Genomic DNA, 27,705 nt, shown 5'->3' with positions numbered 1-27,705 from the left:
TGAGCTTCCTTGATTTCAAGCTGTAACCGACAGTTAGTGGGTTTGTGGCCTCCTGGCAAAATAAGTGGGTCAGCAACTCCTAGGTGACAGATTTATCATGAGGGATTGGCTCATGCAATTATGGGGGCTGAAAAGTCCCACGATCTGCCATATGCAAGCTGGGGGCCCAGGAGAGCTGGTGCTGTAATTCCAGTCCAAACCCGAATGTCCGAGAACCAGGAAAGCCAATGGTATAAGGCCTGGTCTAAGCCTGAAGGCCCCAAAACCAGGAATGCTGACGTCCCAGGGCAAGATAAGATGGATGTCCCAGCTCAAGCAGGGAGTGAATTAGCCCTTTTCCCACCTCTCTGTTCTATTCAGGCCCTCAACGAATTGGATGATGGGTGGCCAAATTGGTGAGGTGATTTTCTTTACTCAGTCTATTGATTCAAATGCTAATTTCTTCTAGAAACATCCTCACAGACACACCCAGAAATAATGTCTTATCAGCTATCTGGGCATCTCTTAGCCAGTCAAGTTGACACATAAATTTAACCATCACAGCAAACATGACCACACCTCCCATGAGGCAGGATAAGTGAAGGGTCCTTTGTCCTAATGTACAGATGGTGATACTGAGACAAAGAACACTTAAGTGCACTACAATTGGACAAGTGACACTACAGTCCAGTAACAAACTAGTGGTGGCAGCCAGTCTTCAAAGTAGACCTTTGTAAGTCAGGGTATGAAGAAGCAGCTTTAAGCATTATTAATTGCCTCTGCCAACACAGGCAAGGTAGAGATCGCTCAGTTTTCGCATACGACTATTTAACCTGTGAAACAGAAATTGGTCCTCTCTCTTGCCAAATTAGGCAGTGCTCTTGAATGGAAAAACAAAACAAACATAAGAAAATAACAGACATACCCCACTGCTGGTGCCAACCTCCTCTGCTGAGCACGTCTGTGACGGGTACCCCTGAGCTGCCTTGTGAAACACGAGGCTGCACCATCTTTTGAGGCGAATCAGCTGACAGCCAGTCTTTAAAAGTCAGTAGCTGAAGACAGCTTGAATTCCCAAACCAAAGAATGTATTCTGGGGTGTCATTTACTGGGAACATGTGATATCGTTGTTCATCATCTAAATGTTAAACTTCTCAAGTAGTTATTACCACACTGGGAAATTATGTTTTCAAGGCAATTTCAAATAAGTTAAAATGTTATGTAATATTCAGTGCATGCAATAAATCTTTCATTTCTGAGTTAAAGGAAGAGGTATATAATTTTTATTGACAGAAAATCATTCTTCCCCATCCCTGCTACATAAATGTTGAACAAATATTTTAAAAGTTTTGACTCGAAGGGACCTTGTGTTATTGGCTTGTCCAGTGACAGTCACACCTCTCATTTAATCCAGAGAAAAATATGCTGGCAGCTTTGTGTTCTATCCACATCTATACAAAACCTGGTATGGAATGTCTGTATAGATCAGGGGTTGGCAATCTTTTTAGAGTCTTGTTGCAACGACTCAACTGTGCTGTCGTAGTGCAAAAGGAGCCGTAGACAATATGTAAGTGAATGGGCGAGGCTCTGTTACCACTGGATGAGGCTGTGTTACAAGTAAACTTTATTTAAGAAAAGAGGCAGGGGGCCAGCTTTTTCACTTGAGCTGTAGTGTGCTGATCCCTGGTACAGAGAGATTCTTGGATGAGTTTATGTCAGTGAAACTTGAAATGCAGGTGGTTGGCTAGTCTGTCAAAACCATAACGTCTAGCACTGATATCTGGCAACACTTATATGCACCTTTGACATATATGTTTGCTTGTCATTTAGAATAATGTTTCACCCTTACAGTAGTTCTGTGGAATTCTCTCCTCTCTTTGAGGGTATTCCCTGGAGATTCAAATAAATCCCAAAGAGCGTCCATCCATCTAAGGGCAGTCTGTGCTTTGCAATGGTCCTCACATCAAGCTAAACTCCATTTCATAAGTGAGGAGATGAAAATTCAGGAGAGTTTTACAAATTCTTTGCTTAGATAATTATTCTTGAATATGGAAAGATATATAAACTTTTATTGCCAGATTTCCAGAGAAAGCAGTGATGGTGTCTCCTGCAGGGGAGCACTGGGATGGATTCAAGCTGGTTGTCAAGGGGCCAGACAGGTAGATTTAGTTTCATAATTCTAGATTTTTTTTTTGATTAAAAAATGCAGGGCTTCCCTGGTGGCACAGTGGTTGAGAGTCCGCCTGCCGATGCAGGGGACACGGGTTCGTGCCCCGGTCCGGGAAGATCCCACATGCCACGGAGCAGCTGGGCCTGTAAGCCATGGCTGCTGAGCCTGTGCGTCTGGAGCCTGTGCTCCACTCCGCAGCGGGAGAGGCCACAACAGTGAGAGGCCTGCTTACAGGAAAGAAAAAAAAAAAAAAAATGCAGAAATACTGTTCCTGTGCTTTATCACTGTAGTGTGGGGAGAAACAAAACTGTGGAGCCAGCCACCCCAGAGTTCAAATCCTGGCTTTACCATTTATTGGTTTATCACTTTGGGTTAAGCCACTTAACATCCCAGGGCCTTAGTTACTTCATATATAAAATGGCTTTTTTATGGTTAAGATGAAAGTAATAACAATAATTGAATAATGTATATTATATAAATATTATGAATAAAACTATGCTTGGTCCATAGCTGGCACATAAACTTTGCCTCCTGTTGCCAGTTCAGGTTCAGGTTTACATGGTAGAAACATTATAAAACATCCTCTTTCTTCCTAATTCCATTTACATGGGACCATTTATCTGCAACCCTGAGTTTCTGATCGTGGCACAGAATTTGGGGTCAAAAGATTAAGATCTGATCATGGTTCTCTTACTCATCTACTTTGTGATCTTGGAAGATCATGGAACCAGATAGTTGAAAAGGGTATTATATCATCCTTCAAATCTTTTTTTTTTTTTTTTTTTTTTTTTTTTTTTTTTTAACGGTATGCGGGCCTCTCACTGCTGTGGCCTCTCCCGTTGCGGAGCACAGGCTCCGGACGCGCAGGCCCAGCGGCCATGGCTCACGAGCTCAGTCGCTCCGTGGCATGTGGGATCCTCCCGGACCAGGGCACGAACCCATGACCCCTGCATCGGCAGGCGGATTCTCAACCACTGCGCCACCAGGGAAGCCCCATCCTTCAAATCTTAAACAGGTCCAGAGCTTTCTCCATCTACAAAATGAAATAATCTGTAGTGCAAATACATAATATCTGAAAATAACTTTGAGCCACTTTAAAATAAAGAAATAAAAAATAACACAAAGCACTTTGTTGCTAAGAGAAACAGAACCAGCAGCTTCCTAGCAGTGGTAAATGAAAACATCTCAAGGTACCCTAATCAATTAGTTCTATGACCCAGATAAATGCACTGAATTTTAGAGCCACCAGAGACTTCAGAACGTTTCAGCTCCTTCAACAAGGGCCAGTCCTGCCCACCTTTCCTACTCATCCACAGGCATATGGGCAGGTAGGGAAGGAGCATTATTTGGCCTATTTACTGAGTTATAAATGACATACAATAGAGTATAAAGTTTATTAATCTTCACATATGCATATACCAGCGAAACCACCACCATGATCAAGATACTGAATTTATCCATCACTTTGGGAGGCATTTTGATTGCTACAGTTACTGGCATGGCCTGGGGTTGACAAATGTGCAGTCTTGCACAAAGAATTATCTCATCCAAAAAAAGCCAATAGCACCTCCATTGAGAAATACTGGGTCCAATCCCTTTGCTAGACCAATGAAGAAACAGCCCAGATGAGGAAACTGAGACAAGACCCCATGTTAGTTTCTTCTGTTTCATATAAATGCATCTGGAGCACAGATGTTCTTTAAACAAACAAAACAGTATCTGCTGAAAGAAATTTTTGCCTGAATCAAACGTTTAATGTCATATTGACATTTAAAAGCTATATATGCTTTTAATGATATATTTTAAATGTGACAATGGCCTCCTCTAAATAGGGTCAGTTAGCTGGGTGCTCCCCTCACCAGTGACATGTGTGCCATTCAGCGGCTGCTGCTGCTATCCTGGAATATAGAGTTAAGGTCAAAGATACAGAATCCAGCCAGGTCCAACTTTGGTTTCTTACTCCTGAATAAAAAGGTGAAAAAAAAAATCTCATACTTGTCTTAATCATAACGATGCAGTATGCTTATGATAAGCTGTCAGGGAACAAAAGGAACCAAGGCACTCAAAGGGCCTAAAAGTGCCTATGAAGATCTCAGTTATGTGCTCCTTGTTGTACGTATCTCATACAGTGTCGTGTATCATTCAGTTGCTAAACAGATGTAATTTTGATATTTAAGATATTAATTTAAAAATCATTTAGGGTTTTATGAGCTCCGAGAACAAAACTTGGTATCAGCTAGAACAACTGTCACTCTAAAATGGGAAGCAGTGTGCTAGCTCGGAGGTTCTCAAACTTTTATGCGCTTAGAATCACCTGGAGCAATTGTTAAAACAGATTCCTGGGTCCCAGACCCAAAGTTTCTGATTTTGTTGATCTGAGGGGAGACCAAGAATCTGCATTTCTAACAAGTTCCAGATGATGCTGATGCTGCCGGCCTGGGGACCAGAGGCTTGGGCCATGCCTTCCCACGGTTCCCATCTATGGTTGGCTCTGTTGATTGGACACTATGAGCAGAAAAGATCAGCCAGGATGGAGCACCCTGCCCTTCTTTGTACACCCATCCTGAGCTGTAACTGCTCCAGCATCCTGAACTCACTGCCAGCCAGCCTCTTACAAAAGGCCTCCGCTCTTCTTGTTCTTTGCAGTGGAAGAAAAAAATAAGGTTGGAATATTTGGGTAGAGGCACTAGAAGACCATGAGAATTAGAATATTCTGGGGGCTTCCCTGGTGGCACAGTGGTTGAGAGTCCACCTGCCGATGCAGGGGACACAGGTTCGTGCCCCGGTCCGGGAAGATCCCACATGCCGCGGAGCGGCTGGGCCCATGAGCCATGGCCGCTGAGCCTGCGCGTCCGGAGCCTGTGCTCCGCAACGGGAGAGGCCACAACAGTGAGAGGCCCGCGTACCGCGGAAAAAAAAAAAAAAAAAAAAGAAGAAGAATATTCTGGAAACACATTTACAGGAATTTGAGCCTAATTTACAGGAATTTGAGCCTAACAGAACATACCAAAAGATTAAGATAAACTCATCACCTCCTGACTTTAAAGAGAAAAAATGGTTAATACATACTTTTTTGGAATGATAGATTGTTAAAAACAAACACAATGAACATTTTCCAGCTACAGAAAGAAGAGCACTGTCATGAGCAGACAGGATTATATCTCAGGCCTTGGGGTTGTCCATTTTTTGCATGGAAACTAGTTCTTGTGGCTGCTAGGGAAACCTAGAGAAGAGAACTTTAAAACTTGCATAGACCAACTTTGCTCTCCAGCCCAGAGCATTTAAAGCAAAATGAAGTTGTCTGGGTTCATAGCCGACTTTCTTTTATCCATGGGCTCTGTTGTGACTACATGGACACCCTCACCTAAAGGTTTTAATTCTAGGCAGTTGACACCTGGACATAAAAATAAATGTAAGTACCATTTCCCTGAAGGTTTTTTTAAAAAATAAGGCAATGAGAACACTGAGAGGAAAAGTGTCAGTCCAACCATTCTCACTCAAGCCAAATAATAATTGATAATAAAATTGACTTATTTTGGAGAGAAACAGTTATTTTAAAATAAATGACAAGTCAATCCTCATAGCCCCCAAGAAAATATAATTGCCCCCAAACCCCCAAATCAAATATCTTTATTTTTATTTTTTCGAAAAGTCCTGTCTCTCGTAGCGACATTTCCGATTTAATAACGAGTCGTTCTCTTCCTGTGTTAAGCTAGTACTAGACTTTTAAATTATTTATTTATTTATTTGTTTTGGTAAAGCATGTATAATATAAAGCTTACCATCTTAACCATTTTAAAATGCATAGTTATGTGGCATTATGTCCATTCGTACTGTTGTGCAACCATCCCTACCATCCATCTCAGACTTATTAGTTTGATTTCCCCCCGCCCAGTATCATAAAGTTAGAGGTGATATGTATGGGTAACTTGGGTGTTTTTGCAAATGTGGCAACAAAATAGCGGGATCCTCATAAGTTTTCCGGGGGCAAGTTAAGTTAAAAGAGGAGATACATGAGTGTACTCAGGAGGCCCCAATGCGAATCCCCCAACTCATCTTTTAAATTAGGGCTAGCAAAACCTTGGCACCAGCTGCTACGTCTTGGGTGCCCTCTTTTTCTAAACCTATGCAGACATTACTCTGTGATTACTGTACTCTTTCCCACTGAATCTCAGAGTCTTTCTCCATAGGGTCTTCTAGGCATTATCACAACTAATTAATTACAACTGGCCCAAAGGCTGAACCCTATTTACCATGCCATATAGAAATGCAAGACACCTGATGCAACCGAAAGTAATAATCATTTGGATTGTTTTGGGGCAAGCCAAAGGTCTAACATGAACATCAGTACATGATGTACACATGCATGGATAAAAAAGTCTTGTACTGGTAGAAAAGTCTTCAGTATGGGGATGTCACAACGAAGGTTCCTTAGCGTGGAAATCATCACAAGTAACAACGTTCTTACCTGGGTAGGAACACACTTTCCACCACATAAAAGTCTTGCATGAGAACATCTCGATCTGGCTTGGAGGTGAGATTACCCACTGTGTATCCTATTCCCAGCTGAATAGCACCTTTGATGGCAGATGATGCAGTCTGCAGGGACGACAAGGATTTCAGCGTTAGCCTCAGTAGTTGGGGCCTTGTTCAATGTCACAAGCAGCAAAAACAGGAGAGTGAGGTTAGATTTCCTTTCTTGTTCCTAAGCAAAGAGGAAGTTAGGTTTGGAAAGATGACAGGCTGCTTCTTTTAATGGATAGTACTTTCCAAACATCAAGGACACTTCTTGCCATGAAATTATTTTGGTGGTAATCATTCCTATAAATGTTCCTAAGGTCAAATTACAGTCCAAAATCTCCATCTTTCTTTTATTAAGAACTTAGAAACTTGGTAGAACACTTGCAATATATACAGAATTATAATTTCTACCAAAGGATAATTGACAACATTGCATTTTTTAAAAAATCAGAAGTTCTGTAACATACATATGGATCAGGAAGAGTATTTGTCCTCATAAGAAATGAGAGAGCAGAAAATAATTTGAGCCTTTGGAATATATAAAAAATTTTTAAAAACATCTTTATTGGAGTATAATTGCTTTACAATGGTGTGTTAGTTTCTGCTTTATAACAAAATGAATCAGCTATACATATACATATGTTCCCATATCTCTTCCCTCTTGTATCTCCCTCCCTCCCACCCTCCCTATCCCACCCCTCTAGGTGTTCACAAAGCACTGAGCTGATCTCCCTGTGCTATGAGGCTGCTTCCTACTGGCTATCTATTTTACGTTTGGTAGTGTGTATATGTACATGCCACTCTCTCACTTCGTCCCAGCTTACCCTTCCCTCTCCCCGTGTCCTCAAGTCCATGCTCTAGTAGGTCTGTGTCTTTATGCCCATCCTGCCCCTAGGTTCTTCATGACCTTTTTTTTTTTTTTAGATTCCATATATATGTGTTAGCATACGGTATTTGTTTTTCTCTTTCTGACTTATTTCACTCTGTATGACACACTTTAGGTCCATCCACCTCACTACAAATAACTCAATTTCGTTTCTTTTTATGGCTGAGTAATATTCCATTGTATATATGTGCCACATCTTCTTTATCCATTCATCTGTCAAAGGACACTTAGGTTGCTTCCATGTCCTGGCTATTGTAAATAGAGCTGCAATGAACATTGTGGTACATGACTCTTTTTGAATTATGGTTTTCTCAGGGTATATGCCCAGTGGTGGGATTGCTGGGTCATATGGTATTTCTATTTTTAGTTTTTTAAGGCACCTCTGTACTGTTCTCCATAGTGGCTGTATCAATTTACATTCCCACCAACAGGGCAAGAGGGTTCCCTTTTCTCCACACCCTCTCCAGCACTGTTTGTAGATTTTTTTGATGATGGCCATTCTGACTGGTGTGAGGTGATATAGAAGACCTAAGTAGACATTTCTCCAAAGAAGATATACAGATTGTCAACAAACACATGAAAGAATGCTCAACATCATTAATCATTAGAGAAATGCAAATGGAATATATAAAGTTTAATTTGAAAATTGCTTACTCGTTTTGCCATGGGTCCATAATCAAAATTTCCTTCACTGATCTATGATAAAACACATAGCATTGGAACACCAATATTTCCAATTTACTACTTTTCTAATATTAATCCATAATTAAATTGACAATGTTATCTTGGGGGAATAACGTGTGTGTGTGTGTGTGTGTGTGTGTGTGTGTGTACATGTGTACATAGTTTTAACCAACATACTAGGAGAAATAGCAGAATAACGTAATTTAGGAAAATCAGAATGCATTCTTCTTACAGGTGAAAGTGTGGCATATTTTTATGCCTTGCAGTGTTTAATGTAGTACCATGTACACAGCAGGAGCTAAATAAATACTTAAATCAGTGGTTCTCAACCAGGAACATCTGACATTGTCTGGAGACATTTTTCGGTTGTCATAAGTGGTGATGGTGGTAGTGTTACTACCGGCATCTAGTGGGTAGGGGCCAGGGATGCTGCTAAACATCCTGCAGTGGGCAGGGCAGCTCATAACAAAGAATTATCGAGCCCCAAATATCACTAGTGCTGAGGTTGAGAAACCATGCCTTAAATGAATGTAATAAAGATCATCTGTTTTATAAAAAAAAAATATTCCTTTTAAGTTATCATTTTCACTTAGCAAATCCAAGACCCATCTCCACTTTCCCACATGCTTTTTTTTTTTTCTTCTTCATGCTTTTAATGTCAAAAAACATATCTCCTTGAAAAAATGCATCCTCTTGATTTCTATGATAGAACATGGTCCTGGGCCCACTTCCACCTTTTCTGATAGTCTCTCATGTCTTCACTAACTTCTCATATTTTATTTGTTATAATTGCAGTGTCCCTAAAAGTTTGATCCTTGATCTTTAGATTTCCTTAATTATGCAGACAATCAATCCATTCCTAATGGCTTCAAATACTGGCTCTATGCATATGACTCTCAGACGTTTTAAACCTACTTGGAAGCTACTCTATCATCACAAACACAGTATATACGGCACCAAACTAAATTTTATCTTACAACCAATCCACCCCCACCCCCGAGACTGGTTTCCTCTCCCAAGGTTCAGTAATCCTGTCAACCAAGGTTAAACCCCAAACAAACCACATCTTGCACAGGGCTAGGTCCCCAATAAATACCTGCTAACTTCCCTTGAAATGGCCACGATCATTCATACCACTCAGTCACCTCCACTATACAAGCGGTAACAATCACTTTCCCATGGAGTCGTCATTTAATCGCTCTGCTTACTTCACTGCAAATATTATATCACCCTTAGCGTGAGGGCAACTACCTATCCCTGTCCCTGCAGGAAGTAAGAGAAACGTCTTGGTGTTTTTCTTTTTTACACATGCCTTTTTACTTATGATCCCAGAGCAGGAAGACGGCAAAAGACTGAGAGTCAAGCCCAAATAGTGCAACCAGTGCTTAAAAAACAAAAAGATGCTATTTTAATACTCCCGCTCTGAGCTCAGCAATGCCAATTGGCATCAGTGACCTTTTGTACCAATAGCTCTGACTTCTGAAGGCTGAAATGAATTTTTACTCATTTTAATCTCACATAAATTATTCAAGAGATTTCTCTTCTCCTATCCATCACTCAGGGCAGGGCGGCACAAGACATGACATCAGCATTTTCCAGAGGACACAACATCCCGAAACGTTCTGTTCCAGACCTATCAACAGACTCACATGCTCTCGAACTGCTTTTCCTTCCCCACACCCTACACCAACTCTGCTTCCAGAGCTACCTGGATTTCTGCTTAATTCAGTCACTTAGGGCTTCTTGGACTGGAACGTCTGTCAAACATGGAGTACCCAATTCTTTGTCAACCACCCACCATGTCTCCCCTCCCACACCCCCAGGAACAGAGGGTGGTCAAAGGTGCAGGAGGATATATCTGGTATTTTCAAACCTTAGAAAGTTGGGGATTCACTGGGACTCTCGTTAAAACAGACTGAAAGCAAAACTACAGAGCCAGTGAAAAGATCAGTGGTTGCCAGGGGCTGGGGGAGGGGAGGTAGAGCACAGAGGATTTTCAGGGCAGGTATCTGTATGATACCTTTGTGATGGATGCACATAATTATGCATTTGTCTAAACCCACAGAATGTACAGCACCAACAGTGAACCGTAATGTAAACTATGGGCTTTGGGTGATTATGATGTGTCCATGTGGGTTCATCGGTTGTAACAGTGCACCCCTCTGGCAGGGGATGCTGATAATGGGGACGCTGTGCATGTGTGGGTACAGGGGGTGTATGGGAAACCTCTGTACCTTCCTCTCAATTTTGCTGTTAACCTACAACTACTCTAAGAAGCAAGTCTTAAAAAAAAGTCATTAGGCACTGAAAAAAAGAAAAGCGACTTACGGGTTGCATCTCCAGAACTTCTGATTCTGAAGGTCTGAGGTGAGGCTCAAGCATTTGCTCTTGCTCTAAGGAGCATTAAAAAAATCTCTGTCCTGTGGTATAAGATTAAATTTTGAATCCCCAAAGGAATAAGCTTTTGGAAAGGACCCCACTGACATCTGTTTAGTTAAACCAAAAACCAGACTTGTAATACTATTACTTTCCTTTCAGGGTCCTTAAAATTCAAGTGCTTTGAAGAGAGATATAAGAGAAATCATAATAAAGTTAATCTTTTTTGATCAACAATTTGTGCCAGGCACTTAATATATAGACAACAATTATAATCACAATCTACCATAATCATAGCACACACTTATAGAGTGATTACAAAAAGGCAGGCACTAGTAAGTGCTTTTGGTTACATTAACTCTTGTATCTTCACAAAGACCGTGTGAGGTAGGTACTATTATCTCCATCTTACTGACTCAGGAAGGTTTAGTAACTTATACTAGATCACACAGCTAGTGAAGAGGTGGAGCTGGGACTCATACCTGGGGAGTATGGCTCCTGAGTCCAAGTTATAAAGTACACGTTAGAATCTCTGATCTCATTTAAGCCTTCCAAGGACACTGAAGAGTAGTGACAATCACACCCATTTTACCGGAGGGGATCTAAGGCTCAGCAAAGTTAGCTGATTTGCCCCACTCACATTGTTAGCACGTGGTAGAGACTGGCTGCAAAACCCGTGCTGCTTCAGTGTTGCTTTTTTATTTTTCTTTTTTTCAAAATGAGCCTGGAATCAGAGTTGGAAGCTCTCTATTAATTCTGGCTGTTTGACCTCAGCAAAGGAAGCAGCTCTGTGGGAGCCATTCCTTTTGATGAAAATAGGGATAAAATATTTTATTTGCTTCTAATCATACCCAACCATGGGTAAGCGTAAGAAAAACTTGTAAACCACTTGGTAAACCAGTATGAACTCCATTGTTAAGGTCACTACTAATAACATTGGGAGGTAAAAACAAAAGGAGATATTTTGCTGCCACGGGAGGATCGTTACCTCAAGCTTTCCTCCTCCCCATCTTTGTGTAAAATTAAGTGCTTTAGCATTGATGTATTTGGGTATAATTAAAAAGCATCTTGTCTATTTCATGGAAATGTCTGACTGTATTCACTGTGGCATGTGGTTTTTGGAGCCACCAGCAGTAAAGGCCCCCATTACCTGACATTTTCCCATTGGACATCAGGCGCAGTGGCCAGGATGGAAGAAACCATAGTATTTTCTGACACAATCACTCTTGAGCAAGATGTGCTTTAAAATTACGAAAACACTTTGAAATGCTAGCTGGAGAGTCTCTGATTAGCAGACTAGTTAATCGTGATGACAAAGAACCTGCTGTGTGTAGTGCCGGTGTCTGCTCTTCTAGAACCAGCAGTTCTTTCCCTGAACACTCTGAGGGAAAACTCCTCTCCTCCTTCCTCGGGGATGCCACCAACAGAGCAGTGAGTCTGTAATGAGTTGGCAGCTTCACACACACACACTCAGTCCCTCCAATTTTCTCTGTGTGGCTTTGCATATGCTCTAAATATGCTGAGACGTGACCATTTCCCCTTTGCCCCCTGTGTAAACATATATAGGTTTAGATTTCAGAACACAGCCAAACAGAGCCTATTTTTATTTCGGGGCTTTTTTCAAGGGCTAAGTGGAGGCAACATATTGTGTGGATACTAGGAACACCTCTAAAGCCTTTGATACTTGGAGAAAGAACCAGACCACACCACAAAGGCCAACCACACACACTTACTTTCATAGTTCCTCTTCACTAACCCAAATTTGTTCAGCAATGATGGCAGTACGAAGAAGAAAATTAATGTCAGCTTGCATTTGGATAATATGTTATGGTTTTCACAATATTACCTTTTAATGATTGCATTTGATTGTCACAATTGTTATGTGGGTAGGTAGGGTTTTAATGCCCACTTTATAAAGAAACTGTGGGTCTGGATGATTAACTTGACCTAGGTCCCCTGGCTAGTATGTGGTAGAGCCAGGAGTGATATTCTGGTCTAGAAGGTATCAGTTCAGTGCTCTATCAGTGTGCACTGCTTCACCTGCCTGAATTTTCTCTGCAGGAGATGGAGCTGACTGAAGCCGAGACATACTTGAACCATGAGATGATAATGATGATACTATCGATGAGACTAAGTGTCTATGTAAACCCACTATTAGGGGAGCAATGATCCTGACAACAGTTAGATTTTAATGCTCTTACATTGGTTACAGGAAACTGCTTTCTACAGCACACTGTCTATGAAATTAGATCAGTTAATATGCAATCTGATATCACCGGCTTTAAAAGGAAGTATTAAAACATTTCAAGTCAACAGCATTTTCCTCCCTAAGGCGATCGATCTGATAACCTAATTACAGGATTATAGCCAATATATACATTACCAGAGTGATTTTTTAAAAAGCACAGATCTAATCTTGTCACCACCTTGCTCAAAGCCTTCTAATGGGTCTGTGGTATCCTCGCCACAGGATTAACTCCAAATACCTTAGCTTGACACGGAAACCATCTATGATATTAGTCCCTCCGTACCTCCCACTGACTCCTGCATGCCAACGTAAGAAAAGATCCTAAACACACACACACTATCCTTTGAGCCGGGGGACCTTACAGGTCCATGAACCCATAACAACTATGTGTGAAATTTTCTGCTATGTGCATTTTTTTTCCAAGGAGGGCGTCTAATGCTTTCTCTTTATCTCAGAACATCCATTTTCTCAAAACCACAGATGTAGAGAGGCTAATTCTAAGTCAGAGATGTTTACTGAGAAGCACCTTAAACTAGGCCATTAAAAAAAAGTGGTTCAGTAACACCTCTTAAGAGCAAGAGGAGACAATCCTTGTTCAGCCAGGGAGACCCCAACCCCTCTTTCTCATCTGACAGCTCAAGTCCAGTTCTAGGTTCTCCCTCCTGTCTCTGAACCTGAACTCAGCAAAACAGGGCAGAGATTTCTTGCTCATCCCAATGAGAGAATTAAGGAATAAGAAAGGGATAGCTTGCACAAAACTGGCTGTAGGACTATGGACATGGGATGCTTTGCGAGCAGGCAAGCCTGAAGCCTTCTGAAAGGAGGTGGGACTGCCTCTCATCTGCAGCTTTCCAAACCCTTTTCTTCAGTCCCTCCTTGTTGTGCTGGTTTTCTACTGCTGCTGTTAACCAATGACCACAAACTTTGTGTCTTCAAATAAGACAAACGTATTACCTTACAGTTCTGGAGGTCAGAGGTCCTAAAATCAAGGTGTTGGAAGGGCTGCGTGCTATAGGCTGTAGATGAGAATCCAGTTCCTTGCCCCTTCAAGCTTATTAATATACAGTGGAGAAAAGGCAGCCTCTTCAACAAGTGGTGCTGGGAAAACTGGACAGCTACATGTAAAAGTATGAAATTAGAACACTCCCTAACACCATACACAAAAATCAACTCAACATGGATTCAAGACCTAAATGTAAGGCCAAACACTATCAAACTCTTAGAGGAAAACATAGGCAGAACACTCTATGACATAAATCATAGCAAGATCCTTTTTGACGCACCTCCTAGAGAAATGGAAATAAAAACAAAAATAAACAAATGGGACCTAATGAAACTTAAAAGCTTTTGCACAGCAAAGGAAACCATAAACAAGAGCAAAAGACAACCCTCAGAATGGGAGAAAATATTTGCAAATGAAGCAACCGACAAAGGATTAATAACTAAAATATACAAGCAGCTCATGAAGCTCCATAACAAAAAAACAAAGAACCCAATCCAAAAATGGGCTGAAGACCTAAATAGACATTTCTCCAAAGAAGATATACAGATTGCCAGCAAACACATGAAAGAATGCTCAACATCATTAATCAGTAGAGAAATGCAAATCAAAACTACATTGACATATCAGCTCACACCAATCAGAATGGCCATCATCAAAAAATCTAGAAACAATAAATGCTGGAGAGGGTGTGGAGAAAAGGGAACCCTCTTGCACTGTTGGTGGGAATGCAAATTGATACAGCTACTATGGAGAACAGTATGGAGGTTCCTTAAAAAGCTACAAACAGAACTACCATACGACCCAGCAATCCCACTACTGGGCATATACCCTGAGAAAACCATAATTCAAAAAGAGTCATGTACCAAAATGTTCACTGCAGCTCTATTTACAATTGCCAGGACATGGAAGCAACCTAGGTGTCCATCGACAGATGAATGGATAAAGAAGATGTGGCACATATACACAATGGAATATTACGCAGCCATAAAAAGAAACGAAACTGAGTTATCTGTAGTGAGAGGTGGAGGGACCTAGAGTCTGTCATACAGAGTGAAGTAAGTCAGAAAAAGAAAAACAAATACCATATGTTAACACATATATATGGAATGTAAAAAACAACAAAAAACAAGGTCATGAAGAACCTAGGGGCAGGACGGGAATAAAGACGCAAACTTACTAGAGAATGGACTTGAGGATACGGGGAGGGGGAATGGTAAGCTGGGACAAAGTGAGAGAGTGGCGTGGACATATATACGCTACTAAATGTAAAACCGATAGCTAGTGGGAAGTAGCCTCATAGCACAGGGAGATCAGCTCAGTGCTTTGTGAACACCTAGTGGGGTGGGATAGGGAGTGTGGGAGGGAGGGAGCCTCAAGAGGGAAGAGATATGGGAACATATGTATATGTATAACTGATTCACTTTGTTGTAAAGCAGAAACTAACACACCATTGTAAAGCAATTATACTCCAATAAAGATGTTAAAACTAATATTAAAATAAAAAATAAAGATACACATTCATAATAGGCAGTGATACAAACAACAGTGTGATGTGATTGAGGCCGAAAGCAGGGGGTGGGGGATCCAGTTTAGAATGGCGGAGTTAGCAGAGGTCTAGCAGGAATGACATGCAGGCTGAGATATGAAAGGTGAGTTGGCAGGTCATGTCAACAGAGTCTGGCTGTATGCCCACCACGTGCTAGGCACTCGTCTACAAACTGGGGATACAGAAGTGACCTGGCCAGAGTCCTTGCCCTCAAGGAATTGAGAGTCACATTAGGAGGTCAGGGGAATCAATTTCCAGGCATAGAGATTCAGCAGTTTAGGGACCTGAAAGCAAATCACTGTGGGTAAATTAAGGTGGGCATCAGGGAGAACATTGGAATTGGAGTCTGCAAAGATGGGATGAATCTAGGTCTGAGCCTTATAGAACCTGTTAAGAGTCTGATGTGTTTCAATAAGGGAACGGTTATTGTCTAGTTTGAAAAAGTTTACTCTGGCTGCCGTGTGGAGAACAGACTGGAGAGAACATATGAGGAAAAGTGATTAGGAGGCAATGGTCATGGTTCATATTGAGATGTGGATGGCTTAGAGTTGGGTGATGAACAAGATGATGGACAGAAGAGTTGAATCTGAAATACATTTTGGAGGGAAATAAACAGAACTTGCTATGAACTAGAAATGAGGGAGAGAAAAGTACTGAAACACCTCCTGGTGTTTTCCTTGAGCAGTTGAGAGGACTGGCGTTGCTTTACTGAGTTGGGGAGACTGAAGGAGGAACATATTCTGGGGGGAAGATTAAGAGTTCCATTTGAGATGCCAATGAGACATCCAAACGGAGGTGTCAAGATACAAGTCTGGAGCTTAGAACAGAGGTTTGGGCTGAAATTTTGAATTTGAGTGTTTTGAGCATATAAATGGTTTTGAAAACCAAAGGGCTGGATGAGTAACCTAGGGAGAAAGGGGAGTGCTCTAGAAGGGCCTTGGGCAGAGTCAACAGTTAGGGTGGAGACACAGAAAGGAGAACCTTTGGGGGAGATTTAGGAGTGATTACAGGAGTGGGAAGAAAATCAGGAAAACATGGCTTCAGAAAAACTGAGAAAACCAAATGAAGAATTTTTTGTTTGTTTGTTTGTTGCGGTATGCGGGCCTCTCACTGTTGTGGCCTCTCCCGTTGCGGAGCACAGGCTCCGGATGCACAGGCTCAGCGGCCATGGCTCACGGGCCCAGCCGCTCCGCGGCATGTGGGATCTTCCCGGACCGGGGCACGAACCTGTATTCCCTGCATCGGCAGGCGGACTCTCAACCACTGCGCCACCAGGGAAGCCCCGCAAATGAAGAATTTGAAGTGACAACAGTCTCAACAAGTGGCTCTTTCATTTGATAGTATGAATGTCACAACTTGTAATATCTAAAGCTATGCATTAAATTCTCTATTCTTTTCTCATTCATATCATTTATTCATAGTCCAAGTACAGATCTAAAATATTTGACAAAATTATTTGATAAACTCCAGTCAACTTATGCCTTCATTTAAACCATATTTTTTAAATGTTCTATAACTAAAAATATTACATTTAAAAAGCAGGATACAAAATACATATAATAAAATTTGAAAAACTCCAAATGTTTCATACACATCCCCAGAGGAAAACAAGTCAGGAAGGAAATACATCAAACTGTATGATTATCTCTGGGCTGTGGGATATTGGGTGATTTTTTACTGTCAAGTCTTATACTTCTCAGATTTTCTAAATTTTGTGTTCCAGGCAGGAATGGAAACGTCCTTCAATGAAAGCACTTTTACTATGTTTATAAATACATTTTGAAGGATGACAAAGGCATGTTTAGGATTTGCTCATTTTAAAAAATCTCATTTTCTTTTAAGTCAAGGCCTCTATGCTAGAAACCCATGTAACTATTATACTCGTATGAAGTGTAATCATAATGAACTTTATTATGGGAAGGGGAAGGGGAAGGGGAAGGGGAAGGTTTGGGGAGGCTTCTTTCTCTTTTCTGACTGATTGCCGGAGGGAGCAGGAAAGGTCTGACTGAGGAGAGCGTACAGTTGTAAGATGCCCCAGGCACTCAAGGCTCACCAGGTGTATATGTACACCTCTCTCTCTTGCATGCTGCTTTCACAGGATCGGCAGTTACCCCTCCACATGGTGGTTGCATCTCCCCTTTAGGGTAAGAACACATCTCCTTCTGGCTGGTAGGTCCATGTTGTTCCTCCAGGTCCTTACCTGGACAGGCTCAGTGATGACCACACAACAGCTTTATCTCTAGCTTAGTGTCCTCAACTGGTCACATTTCATTTATCCCCCACCCTCCCTAAGAGCCCTCTTTTAGATTTGCCACCATCAGAGCAGCTGACCAACAATTCTCTCGTTCTTTCAGGTTCCCAGAAAATACTACGGTTCACTGCATCCCCCAGACTGTAGGGGTCATATCACATTCACAGTGGTCTCACTGAAGCCCTGTTTCCTTAGGCTTAAGATGATGGGCAAACCCTCTCCCAATCCCCGCACCCCCCCCCCATGGGGGTAACTCATGATATCAACAACTCTCTCCAAAATTCCTTTCCCAGTCTCCACATTTCACATAGGCCAGCCAAGCTCTTTCACAGACCAGGATGATCACTGCACTGGTCTGAGACCACCTCCTTTCCCAAGTTCCGCGTGGAGGACTGGCACCCTTTCAGCCTGCACTGTCCTTCACTAATTCACGGGTCCTGCTGCTAAAATGTAGGGCTGTGGTCAGTGGCATCAATTGGTTTCTGTGTTCCTTTCCACCTGTCACATGACTGCCAGACCCATCATTCTCAGGTTTGTTGTTGTTGTTTTTAAAACCACCTCCCAGCATAAAAACCTTCACTGTTTTTTCACTATCTGTAGAAGTGAACCTCAATTCCTTGCTTGGTCTTCAAAATTTCTCTACAATCTACTTCCTGCTAATCCTAACTGCAGTAATACATAAATTTCCAAATTCTAACTTCTGTAAGAAGCACAACCCTGAAATCTGGTGTCTTAATTCTATACACGTTGATTTCTCAATCAGGAATAGTCTTCTGTGGTTGTCCCTGGTTGGTGCTCTGCTTCCCTCTATTGGTTGGCATCCTGTATCCTTGCGGCTCTGACATCCCCTAGGGTCTCAAAGTCCTCCAAATCCAGCTGGCTGACAGAGGAAGCAGGAATGGTGAAGGAACACCCACTTTCCACTTCTAACTACCTTTGCCAGAAGTCACCGTGCAGGATATTTACCCCAGGTCTGCTACTCAGCCATTCTCCATCCTACTCTGTGTCCTGGAACATTCCCTGTACAACTACATTAAAGTACTTCCTATCCTTCTGGCTTCCAGTTGGATCTGGCCAATAGGACGCCTCCACAGAAGACTGAAGAAGGCTGGAGAGTGACATCAGGGTGTCCACTTCCCTCCTTCCCTTACCTCGGATTTGACTCAGACTGCTGTATCCTTCTGAGGGTTACAGCTCCTTTCCTTTCTTGTGGGCCTCTCCAGATAACTCCTATTCTAACTCCTAGAAACTGTACCATTCTCTTCTCTCTCAGGTCTAAAAGAGCTAACGGGGTAGGGTTGGGCCTCATGATACTATACTATCAATTGTAGTTTCCTTATCCACTCCTGCATCTTTGAGAACAGTGCCTTTCTTAAACTCTCTTCAAGTGATCTAATTTGAGTCTGCCATCCATTTGCCATCCAGATCCTGTAGCTAAAGATAGTGGAACACTCACGGTCCATTAGCAAGGATGAACCGCATGGCCTCACCAAGACACAAGGAGGGCTTGCTTTGCAGCTGCTTTCCAATTCCAGCTTTGCTATGGAAGAGGGAACACAAATTCTGGTGGACACTTTGCTGTCTAGGCCACACAACAGACCCTATTGCCTTCGCACAAATCCACACCTTCCGCCAAACTCTCCTGCTTAAACTTGCCATGTGATTCCTGGTCTCCACCCAAGCTGATCCCGCTGCCTTCAATGTCGTCTCCATTCTCCTTTGCTCCCCACTGACTCTTCCAGGTCCAGTTCTACCATTAGTCTCTGCACACAGTGTTTGCTCACCCAGCAGCTAGACATGACTACTCCCTTCTCCAAGTATGAGTGGTTTCATACTTTTGGGGTATTGTTAATTTCACAGCTGGAAACTACTTTTCTGATACAATTTCTGCAGCTGACATTTTTGAAAACAAAAACACTGGAGCACCATTATAACGATGTCCTCCCCTGCACCTGCACAGACCTTCTATGTGGTGAAACTGCCTCATAACAAGGTCATTCTGACACACTAGGCACTCAACCAGTTTGGAGGAAGCCCAAGATGGATCCACTTTCTATTTAATTTTCCCTTACTACTAAGCAGCCTTTACAACAAGATACCAGTGTATCCACTTGTTGGAAGGAAGATTTGATTCTCTAAATGTGTTGGAAAAGGCAGAACAAAGAAAAGGTGTTCCGTGCTCTCTTTTAAATGATCTTCCCCTTATGTATATGATGGGCAGTGAAGCACATACTCTCATTGGAATGGAAAAGCATATTCAGCAAACATTTCTCATTAACATAAAAATACTGTAGTCTTAAGGTATTCAGCAGTGGTAAACTATGTCCACTTAATTGCCCTTAAAAGAGATATGCCGGGTTTATTCCAGGAATGCAAGGATTCATCAATATATGCAAATCAATCAATGTGATACACCATATTAACAAATTGAAGGATGAAAACCATATGATCATCTCAATCGATGCACAGAAAGCTTTAGACAAAATTCACCACCCATTTATGATAAAAACCCTGCAGAAAGTAGGCATAGAGGGAACTTACTTCAACATAATAAAGCCCACACACGACAAACCCACAGTCAACATCGTCCTCAATGGTGAAAAACTGAAACCATTTCCACTAAGATCAGGAAGAAGACAAGGTTGCCCACTCTCATCACTATTATTCAACATAGTTTTGGAAGTTTTAGCCACAGCAGTCAGAGAAGAAAAAGAAATAAAAGGAATCCAAATCAGAAAAGAAGAAGTAAAGCTGTCACTGTTTGCAGATGACATGATACTATACTTAGAGAATCCTAAAGGTGCTATCAGAAAACTACTAGAGATAATCAATGAATTTGGTAAAGCAGGATACATAATTAATGCACAGAAATCTCTTGTATTCCTATACACTAATGATGAAAAATCTGAAAGTGAAATTAAGAAAACACTCCCATTACCATTGCAACAAAACGAATAAAATATCTAGGAATAAACCTACCTAAGCAGACAAAAGACCTGTATTCAGAAAATTATAAGACACTGATGAAAGAAATTAAAGGTGGTACAAATAGATGGAGAGATATACCATGTTCTTGGATTGGAAGAATCAACATTGTGAAAATGACTCTACTACCCAAAGCAATCTACAGATTCAGTGCAATCCCTATCAAACTACCACTGGCATTTTTCACAGAACTAGAACAAAAAATTTCACAACTTGTATGGAAAAACAAGAGATCCCAAATAGCCAAAGCAATCGTGAGAACGAAAAACGGAGCTGGAGGAATCAGGCTCCCTGACTTCAGACTATACTACAAAGCTACAGTAATCAAGACAGTATGGTACTGGCACAAAAACAGAAATATAGATTAATGGAACAGGATATAAAGCCCAGAGATAAACTCACACACCTATGGTCAACTAATCTATGACAAAGGAGGCAAGGATATAAAATGGAGAAACAACAGTCTCTTCAATAAGTGGCGCTGGGAAAACTGGACAGCTACATGTAAAAGAATGAAATTAGAACACTCCCTAACACCATACACAAAAATCAACTCAAAATGGATTAAAGACCTAAGTGTAAAGCCAGACAGTATCAAACTCTTAGAGGAAAACATAGGCAGAACACTCTATGACATAAATCACAGCAAGATCCTTTTTGACGCACCTCCTAGAGAAATGGAAATAAAAACAAAAATAAACAAATGGGACCTAATGAAACTTAAAAGCTTTTGCACAGCAAAGGAAACCATAAACAAGACAAAAAGACAACCCTCAGAATGGGAGAAAATATTTGCCAATGAAGCAAATGACAAAGAATTAATCTCCAAAATTTACAAGCAGCTCATGCAGCTCTATATCAAAAAAACAAAGAACCCAATCCAAAAATGGGCAGAAGACCTAAATAGACATTTTTCCAAAGAAGATATACAGATTGCCAACAAACACATGAAAGAATGCTCAACATCATTAAGCATTAGAGAAATGCAAATCAAAACTACAATGAGATATCATGTCACACCAGTCAGAATGGCCATCATCAAAAAATCTACAAACAGTAAATGCTGGGGAGGGTGTGGAGAAAAGTGAACCCTCTTGCACTGTTGGTGGGAATGTAAATTGATACAGCCACTATGGAGAACAGTATGGAGGTTCCTTACAAAACTACAAATGGAACTACCATACGACCCAGCAATCCCACTACTGGGCATATACCCTGAGAAAACCATAATTCAAAAAGAGTCATGTACCAAAATGTTCATTGCAGCTCTATTTACAATAGCCAGGCCATGGAAGCAACCTAAGTGTCCATCAACAGATGAATGCATAAAGAAGATGTGGCACATATACACAATGGAATATTACGCAGCCATAAAAAGAAACGAAATTGAGTTATTTGTAGTGAGGTGGATGGACCTGGAGTCTGTCATACAGAGTGAAGTAAGTCAGAAAGAGAAAAGCGAATACTGTATGCTAACACATATATGGAATCTAAGGGAAAAAAATATCATGAAGAGCCATGGGGTAGGACGGGAATAAAACAGAGACCTACTAGAGCAAGGACTTGAGGATATGGGGAGGTGAAGGGGGAAGGGTAAGTTGTGACAAAGTGAGAGAGTGGCATGGACACATATACACTACCAAAAGTGGGGTGGATAGCTAGTGGGAAGCAGCCGCATGGCACAGGGAGATCAGCTAGGTGGTTTGTGACCACCTAGAGGGGTGGGATAGGGAGGGTGGGAGGGAGGGAGATGCAAGTGGGCAGAGATATGGGAACATATGTATATGTATAACTGATTCACTTTGCTGTAAAGCAGAAACTAACACACCAGTGTAAAGCAATTATACTCCAATAAAGATGTTAAAAAAAAAAACAAAAACAAAAGAACAAAAAACAAAATGAGAGTTGTAAAATGATCATACAAGAAAAAATAAAAAGAAAGAGATATGCCGTCAACCACAGATGAAATTTTTGATTTAGGAGAAAATTGTATTATGAATGCTGCTATATTAGTCTTTTATAAATATTACAGTGTAGACTGAGACATTCTTCATAAATGTGGCACAGTGTAATATCCTTAATGCTACCCTACACACTAGGGAAGAAAGTTTCACTTGTTTGTATATTCAAATAAAAATAGTATTTATTTGATACAAATACAAATGTAGGTTCAATAAATAAAAATAAAAAAGGATTGAATTTTCATCCTTCTAGAATCAAAGAAACCTAACTTCCCACAGTCTTGAGTATTATATTTCCTGGTAAGGGGGTGTCAGTTTTAAAGGTAAACTATTACATTGGTGCTAAGCACTGTTTTGGGGGGAACAACACAATGCTTACGGCAGATGTTGCTAGTTATCCCCAATATCCATTCACCCTTCTTGTTTAGTAGTTGTTCTCAATAAGGGTTGATTTTGTCCACCAGGAGACATGGAACAGTGTCTGGAGACCATTTTGGTGGTCACAACTGAGGAGTGCTACTGACATCTATTGGACAGAGGCCAGGGATGCTGCTCCTACAATGTACAAGATGGCTCCCACAGCAGACAGTTATCCAGCTCCAAATGTCAACAGTGCCGAGGCTGAGAACCCCTGTTAGACACTAAGAGAAACTCGAGTTGGGTAGTTTGCTTGGTTCTCTTGCAGCTAGGTGTAGTCACGTGTCTAATTTCTGACCATCAAGATGTTGAGAGAAAATGCGTCCAACTCCCAGGTCACAAAGTTCACAGGGAGGGGAATGTCTTCTGCAGCTGTGATGGCCGGAGCTGCAGCAGTCCTCCTCACTTAGAAGCTGTACATTGAGGACGACAGCAAAACAAGATAGAAACCTGGGCTCCTGATGACTCGAAGAGGAAGTAAATTACCTCTGACTCTTATGCGAGAGAGAGACAAATTTCAACTTTGCTTACGTCAGTTATTCAGGTTCTTGCTTTTACATGTAACTGAACCTATATTCCAACTGCTTATAAACCTATGATCTTATGACCAAGTGCTCTTTACCTGAAAAGTGATGCAGACTCAAAAATATCTCAAACTGAAAGAGAAATGTCTACACAGATAGCATTGCTTAATTTAAAAAATTAAATTGTAGCCCACACTCACTGAGAAAAAGTCAGACAACTCAGCTATAGAAAGTAAAACACAAATGTGCCTTTCTCAATCTTCCTCTTCAGAGTTAACTACTGTCACTTCTTTAGTGTGTATCCTTCCATGTTATCTTTTTTTACACACTGAAAATATATGCACATGTATATACATTAAAAAATATAAAAATGGGATCCTGCTATTCATGCTCTAGAACTGCACTTTTTTTCACACAATATCCTTCCATGTCTATATGTACAGATTCTCATTATTTTTAATAGTTATACAGATTTTCAGTTTGTATGTAAAAACAACTGTTTTAACTACTCTCCTATTGATAGACATTGAGGTTCTTATTCCCTTTTTTTAATTTAAATTTATTTATTTATTTATTTATTTATTTTAGGCTGTGTTGGGTCTTCATCGCTCTAGTTGTATCGAGCGGGGGCTACTCTTTGTTGTGGTGCACGGGCTTTTCACTGAGGTGGCTTCTCCTGTTGCGGAGCACGGGTTCTAGGTGCGTAGGCTTCAGTAGTTGTGGCACGCGGGCTTCAGTAGCTGTGGTTCGCGGCCTCCAGAGCACAGGCTCAGTAGTTGTGGCACACAGGCTCAGTTGCTCCATGGCATGTGGGATCTTCCCGGACCAGGGATCAAACCCGTGACCCCTTCATTGGCAGGTGGATTCTTAACCACTGAGCCACCAGGGAAGCCCTCTTATTCTTTCTTTTTAATAGCAAAAAATGCTGTAATGAATGTTCTTGCTCATATAACTTTGCACACTTCTTTCTTGCAAATTTCTGCAGCATCGATTGCTAGAAAAAGAACTGCTGAGTTAAAGGATATGCACATTTATACTTTTGCCGGTACTGCCAAAATGCTCTCCAAAAGAGATTTCATCAGTTTGTACACCCACCAACAGAACAGAAGAATGCACTTGTCATCAACCCTTCACCAGCACTGGTACCATTAATATTGTTAATTTTTGCAAATCTTGCTGTTTCAGTTCCCATTTTCCTGACCACTAGCAAAGCAGACCCTCTTTGTGTGTTCATTGTATTATGTGCCTTTAACTTCATAATTTTTTCCTGTTTTATGTTTACACACTAAAAACATGCTCAAATATTTTATACCAATTAAACTGCATTTACAAAATAATCATTCTGGAAACTCTAAAATGAATAAGATTCCATGCCTGCTCTTAGGAGTTTTTATTGTCAAACTTATAAGCTCTCACAGGGCAGAATCTGTAGGTATCCTTCATTATCTACCAAATAGTTCTTCTTTATTCCTTTTTACTGTAATAAAAATTTGCACTTCTCTAGATAGCTTTTGAAATTTGAAAAAGTAGTTTAGAAGAATTTATACCCATATGTGCCATTTTTTTTTTTCCAATAACAAATAAGAGATGCACTCCATGGGCTTCCCTGGTGGCGCAGTGGTTGAGAGTCCGCCTGCCGATGCAGGGGACATGGGTTCGTGCCCCGGTCCAGGAAGATCCCACATGCCGTGGAGCGGCTGGGCCCGTGAGCCATGGCAGGAAGATCCCACATGCCGTGGAGCGGCTGGGCCCGTGAACCATGGCCGTTGAGCCTGCGTGTCCAGAGCCTGTGCTCCGCAACGGGAGAGGCCACAACAGTGAGAGGCCCGCGTACCGCAAAAAAAAAAAAAAAAAAGAGAGAGAGATGCACTCCATAATCGGCTGATAGGGACAGGGGATTCTTTTGGAGGGATATATACCAACAGCCTGCCGGGTGTTTGGAGGGTTGAGAAACACACCTGAGCAGAGAGACATACAGAGAAACTGTAAAAGTGTGTGTTTACCTGTCCCTTTAGAATCTTACACAATAGGGTTGAAAAGGACCTTTAGGATTAGCTTCCCTGTGGTGAGAAGCAATCAGGTCTCTTTAGCTGGAATTGTTTTACATTATGGTAGTATCTTTCTTGCCATACTTCTGCTTCATTCCTTTTAGGGGGGAATGAATGAAGCACATTGAGAACATTTCGCCATTCTCCTATCTAGCTGGCATTTTGCTTTTTTCCCACGAGAGTGAAGCCATCTTTATTTTTTTTATTTTTTTAACATCTTTATTGGAGTATAATTGCTTTACAATGGTGTGTTAGTTTCTGCTTTATAGCAAAGTGAATCAGTTATACATATATTTATGTCCCCATATCTCTTCCCTCTTGCATCTCCCTCCCTCCCACCCTCCCTATCCCATCCCTCTAGGTGGTCACAAAGCACCAAGCTGATCTCTCTGTGCTATGTGGCTGCTTCCCACTAGCTATCTTTTATTTTACGTTTGCAGACCTACTAGAGAATGGACTTGAGGATACGGGGAGGGGGAAGTGTAAGCTGGGACAAAGTGAAAGAGTCGCATGGACATATATACAGCTGGCATTTTCTGAGGGTTTACTGTCATCTAGTCATTGTCCTAAGTGTGTTAGAGGTATTTTCTCCTTTAGGTGCATTTATCGTCAACACAATTTGACAAGGAATGTAAAACTATTACTCCTGATTTACCTAAGATGAAACTGGTTCAGAAAGATAAAGAAGCTTATTCAGAGCCATGCAATGAGGAAGTGACAAAGCTGGCCCTTAACCCCAGATCTGTTAACCCTGAGTTCATGCTCATAATCATCACATCTGACATCATAACTGGACACAGGGATACAGAGATATCAGCTTTGTCAACTGTGCATTTCAACTTAGCACACACCCAGCTAAATTCTATGGTTAGTCTAACTACTTATTTCTTGACTGTGTGGGCCTATTTCCAAGCAATATCAAGCCAGCTTCTATTCTTTTTATCTGTGCTCTCCATTGACCAGCAAGTTCATGGTTAACTCTCTTTGCCCAGAGGTGTGGAGGTGGGTCAGGGCCAAGCCAAGCCTCACTCCTCTAGAGTTCCCACAAGACGGTTTCACAGAACCCTGCCAGTTCGGTACAGGGAGATGTGGGAACTCGACTGAAAGGCTTCCTAGATGGGGCCAAAGTAGAAAGGTTTCACTACAATATTGGCATTTTGGAATCTTTAGAAAAAGAATTAGAGTCTAGGCTTGTCTACTAGATTTCCATAGGGCAGGTATAGGACAGACAACCAACCCCTCTCCGCCAAAAGAAACCCTCAAGGAACCTCCACTCTCTTATCCATCCTTCCCAGCCTTGTATTAGCCCTGCTTACTTTGAGAGGATACTAACCGCTGCCCACCTACACCCCTACCCTCTTATGCTCTTGCTGCATATGAAGACAGACAGACAGACAGACAGACAGACAGACAGACAGACACAGACACACACACACACACACACACACACACACACGCACTGCTGTTGTTGCTCTTCTAGGGAATGGGAGGGGATAATTACAACTCCTTAAGGGAGGCTAAGACCTACAGGGACATTTAATATACTTCTGGAACTACCAGTGGTATATAAGATCTTGTTGTTCTATCTTTTATCACCTACTTGAAGAGACTGCAAACCTTTCCTTTTCATTCCACTGACTTCTTCAGTTTTTAAAAGAAGAATGTCTTTAGTTAAGGAGGAGAAATAACCCAGCACCTCTCAGTGCTCCAATACTGCTGGCACGGTCATTGGTCACTTTTCAGGAGGTAAGGTCTCTGACTTCATAAAACAGGTGGGCTTAATTGCTATACATTTACTCAAATAAAGAGAACAAAAACAGAAATGAAACTTCTTCCTGGAGAAGGGATCACTGGATTTCTTTTTTTCCATTTATGCTTCGATTTGTATTAGTCACAATGTTTATAATAACTAAGTTTCTTGATCTATAAAAAATAGATAAAATGAGAAAAGTAATAAATGGTATAGAAGCAGACATATACCATAGTATAAAATAGCTTTGCTTCTTCTTTCAAATCTCTCCCAGTTTAATTATTTTCCCCTCTTAGTTTAATTTTCATGACAAACTCATTAAGTAGGCCAGAGGGGACTTTTATGAATATATATTT

The 27,705-nt window shown here is 41.3% G+C and overlaps 1 protein-coding gene across 4 annotated transcripts in view; it reads right to left on the bottom strand.

The window, feature by feature from the left end:
- The window catches only part of PIP5K1B (phosphatidylinositol-4-phosphate 5-kinase type 1 beta), a 340,838-nt gene that overhangs the window by 174,418 nt on the left and 138,715 nt on the right, over window positions 1-27,705 (bottom strand). For all 4 annotated transcript variants that reach the window (XM_059072732.2, XM_067039563.1, XM_067039564.1 and 1 more), the window contains exon 4: window positions 6,618-6,748. In XM_059072732.2, coding sequence (XP_058928715.1) covers window positions 6,618-6,748 — 131 coding nt within the window. The remainder of the gene's footprint in view (window positions 1-6,617; window positions 6,749-27,705) is intronic.

The sequence above is a fragment of the Kogia breviceps genome, chromosome 8, assembly GCF_026419965.1.
Source record: "Kogia breviceps isolate mKogBre1 chromosome 8, mKogBre1 haplotype 1, whole genome shotgun sequence".
Lineage (NCBI taxonomy): Eukaryota > Metazoa > Chordata > Mammalia > Artiodactyla > Physeteridae > Kogia > Kogia breviceps.
This window is presented reverse-complemented; position numbering and strand designations above follow the sequence as displayed.